The following is a 2588-nucleotide window of genomic DNA, read 5'->3' on the forward strand; positions in this document are numbered from 1 at the left end:
GCACCCAGACCAGCCCCTCCCCCTCCCCACTGCAGCTGGAAGCACCTCGGCTTCCCCCACCGCAGCTGGAGGCACCTCAGCCTCCTTCAGCACAGCTGGAGGCACCTCAGCCTCCCCCGCCACAGCTGGAAGCACCTCAGCCTCCTTCAGCACAGCTTGGAGGCACCCAGCCTCTCCCATCACAGCTGGAGGCACCTCAGCCTCCCCCACCACCTCCTCCTCCAGCCTCAGAACTGGGGGAAACCTCCCCAAAAGCAGCAGAACCTGTGATCCCACCCCAGCTCCCATCCCTGGGCTGTCCTGGAGCTGATGGGCAGGGACCTGGGGGTGAGGACAGCCCACCCTCTGTGCACCCCCCATCCTCCTACCCCCCCAGTCCCCCCTGAACCCTCCAACTCACATGTCACTGCTGGCTGAGGGCTTGGGACAGTCCTGGCTGGGCAGGGTGGCCTCCATGATCTCGTTGAAACGGGTGTTCCCAACACTGACAGCCAGCTATGGAGAGGGAGGGATGGGGGCTGAGCCCCCCCCAGCCACCACCACCCACCTCCATCCCCATCCCAGGAATCCATCGGATCCCACCCAGGACCTTCCCCAGAGCAGCATCTTCTCTGGGAATGCTGCTTCTTTCATGGTGGGTGTTTTAAAAGGAGCAAACCCTGGGGGGCTGCTGGTATTGTGTCCCCCACCCCCTCAAGGAATGGGTTTTGTAGAGCCCCTCCCCCCTCAAAGTCACTTGGACCACTGCCAACTGCAGCTGGGGAAACTGAGGCACGTTTGTGAGAGCTGGAGCAGACTGGGCAGAGATGGGATAGGGGAGGGATGGACTCTGATCCCAGGTTGGGAAGATCAATCCAGAGACCCGTTTGGGTTTGGAAGGGACTTTATATAAAGATCATCTAGTTCCAAGGTGGAGATTCCCAGGGGCTGGGAGACCTCCAGGCTTGGGGAGCAGCTCACCAGCAGCTCTGAGGTGCTGAGGACATCCAGGGTGAGGGACTGGATCCTGGAATAATGCACCCCCAGCTCCCGATGGATGCCAGAGCACTCGATGCAGGTCAGGATGCCCAGGTTGGTGGAAAGCCAGGTGGGGTCTACAGGAGGGGTATGGGGGAGCAGCACGGGGCTCAGCACCCCCACAGGGTGCTCCAACCCCACCCTGGAGAACCCAACCCCACAGGAAGGGGGAGGGACACCCCTAGGAACCTACCTGGGGCCCCGCAGTCGCAGCACTGCTTGTTTCCTGGCATGTTCTTCACCTCGTGGATGACCAGCTTGGTGAGGTCCTGCAGGGCAGGGTCCCCCCCACCCCCCCCCACCCCCCCACTCCAGCCTCTCCCCCCACTGCCCCCCGCTGTGGGACCGGGAGGACAAAAACTAACTAGAAACCCGTGGGTTGAGACAAACACAAGGGTTCCCTGAACAATTAGGATCACAGGCAAAACAGGCTTAATTTAGTGAAAAAAATACTAATCTAATTTATTGCTAATCAGATGCAAACAAGACAAAACAAAACCCAGAGCTTAAATACCTTACCCCATCCCTCCCTTCTTCCTGGTCCCAAATTATTTTGTTCCCAATTTTTCTACCTCCTCCCCCACAGTGGCACAGGGGGACAGGGGGACAGAAAATGGCGTTCAGTCAGTTTGTCACGTTTTCTGCCGCTCCTTTATCCTCTGGGAGAAGGATTCCTCACTGTCTTCCCCTGCTTGCCCACGGGATCCTGCCCGTGGGAGACAGTCCTATCCAGCACCACGAGGAGCAGGGATGGGGCTGGGGCACTTACACCACACACTCCTGCTCGTCCTCTGCTTGGAAGTGGTAGGTCCTGTTGTCTGCAGGGATGGGAAGAGGGAGGAGAAGGTGAAGAGGGGATTTGGGAATGCACAGGACAGCAGGAAGGAGCTGAAACTACCCCAAAGAGGCTTCTTTAAACTAAAATTAAACCATTGCACGTTGCTTTTCACCACCCAAGCCCTGCTGGGACCTCTTTTCGTCTTGATCTCCTTGGAGAGGTTGGTCCTTGCCCCACCAAGGCAACGCCCAGAGGTGGATTCAAAGGGCAAAAGGTGCCCAGATGTCCATGGCAGGGTTGGCAGGGGGACAACTGGCCACCGAGAGAACCTCCTTGGGATGCTCTTCTCCAGAAAGGGGGTTCCCACCAGCAGCTTGGCCAGCTGCAGGTCAAGCACACCCCCCCCCAGCCATGGGATCTGGGCACTCACGTGTCACCAGGTCGAAGCATTTCTTCTCCTCGGGGTGGGGCCTCACCTGGCAGGTGAGCAGGTTCAGCTTGACAGGGGGACGGTTGATCTGTGGGGTGGGGGGACAAGAGGGAGGGTGAGGGACTGGGAGGGACACACCTCACCAAGCAGCTACCCCTGACAGCAATTCCAGTGGGACAATGACCATCCCCAGGTGGTCCCTCGTGGGATAATCAGGTGAGAGGGACTTCTTGGACCCTCCACAGAAGAAGATGATGGGAGGGCTGGAGCAGCTCTGCTCTGGGGACAGGCTGGGAGAGTTGGGGTGTTCAGCCTGGAGAAGAGAAGGCTCCAGGGAGACCTTAGAGCAGCTTCCAGGGCCTG

At 59.0% G+C, this 2588-nt stretch overlaps 1 protein-coding gene across 1 annotated transcript in view; it reads right to left on the reverse strand.

Moving 5' to 3' along the window:
- ASAP3 (ArfGAP with SH3 domain, ankyrin repeat and PH domain 3) overlaps nucleotides 1-2588 on the reverse strand; it is a gene marked incomplete at its 3' end in the record, with an annotated part of 16051 nt that overhangs the window by 2590 nt on the left and 10873 nt on the right. Inside the window, exons 9-13 of the mRNA XM_009995145.1 lie at nucleotides 2226-2313; nucleotides 1794-1835; nucleotides 1211-1354; nucleotides 961-1094; nucleotides 401-495 (exon numbers count right to left, since the gene is read on the reverse strand). Of these exons, the coding sequence (XP_009993447.1) occupies nucleotides 401-495; nucleotides 961-1094; nucleotides 1211-1354; nucleotides 1794-1835; nucleotides 2226-2313 (503 nt within the window). The remainder of the gene's footprint in view (nucleotides 1-400; nucleotides 496-960; nucleotides 1095-1210; nucleotides 1355-1793; nucleotides 1836-2225; nucleotides 2314-2588) is intronic.

This window comes from Chaetura pelagica, unplaced genomic scaffold (genome assembly GCF_000747805.2).
Source record: "Chaetura pelagica isolate M959 unplaced genomic scaffold, ChaPel_1.0 scaffold1153, whole genome shotgun sequence".
NCBI classification, from domain to species: domain Eukaryota; kingdom Metazoa; phylum Chordata; class Aves; order Apodiformes; family Apodidae; genus Chaetura; species Chaetura pelagica.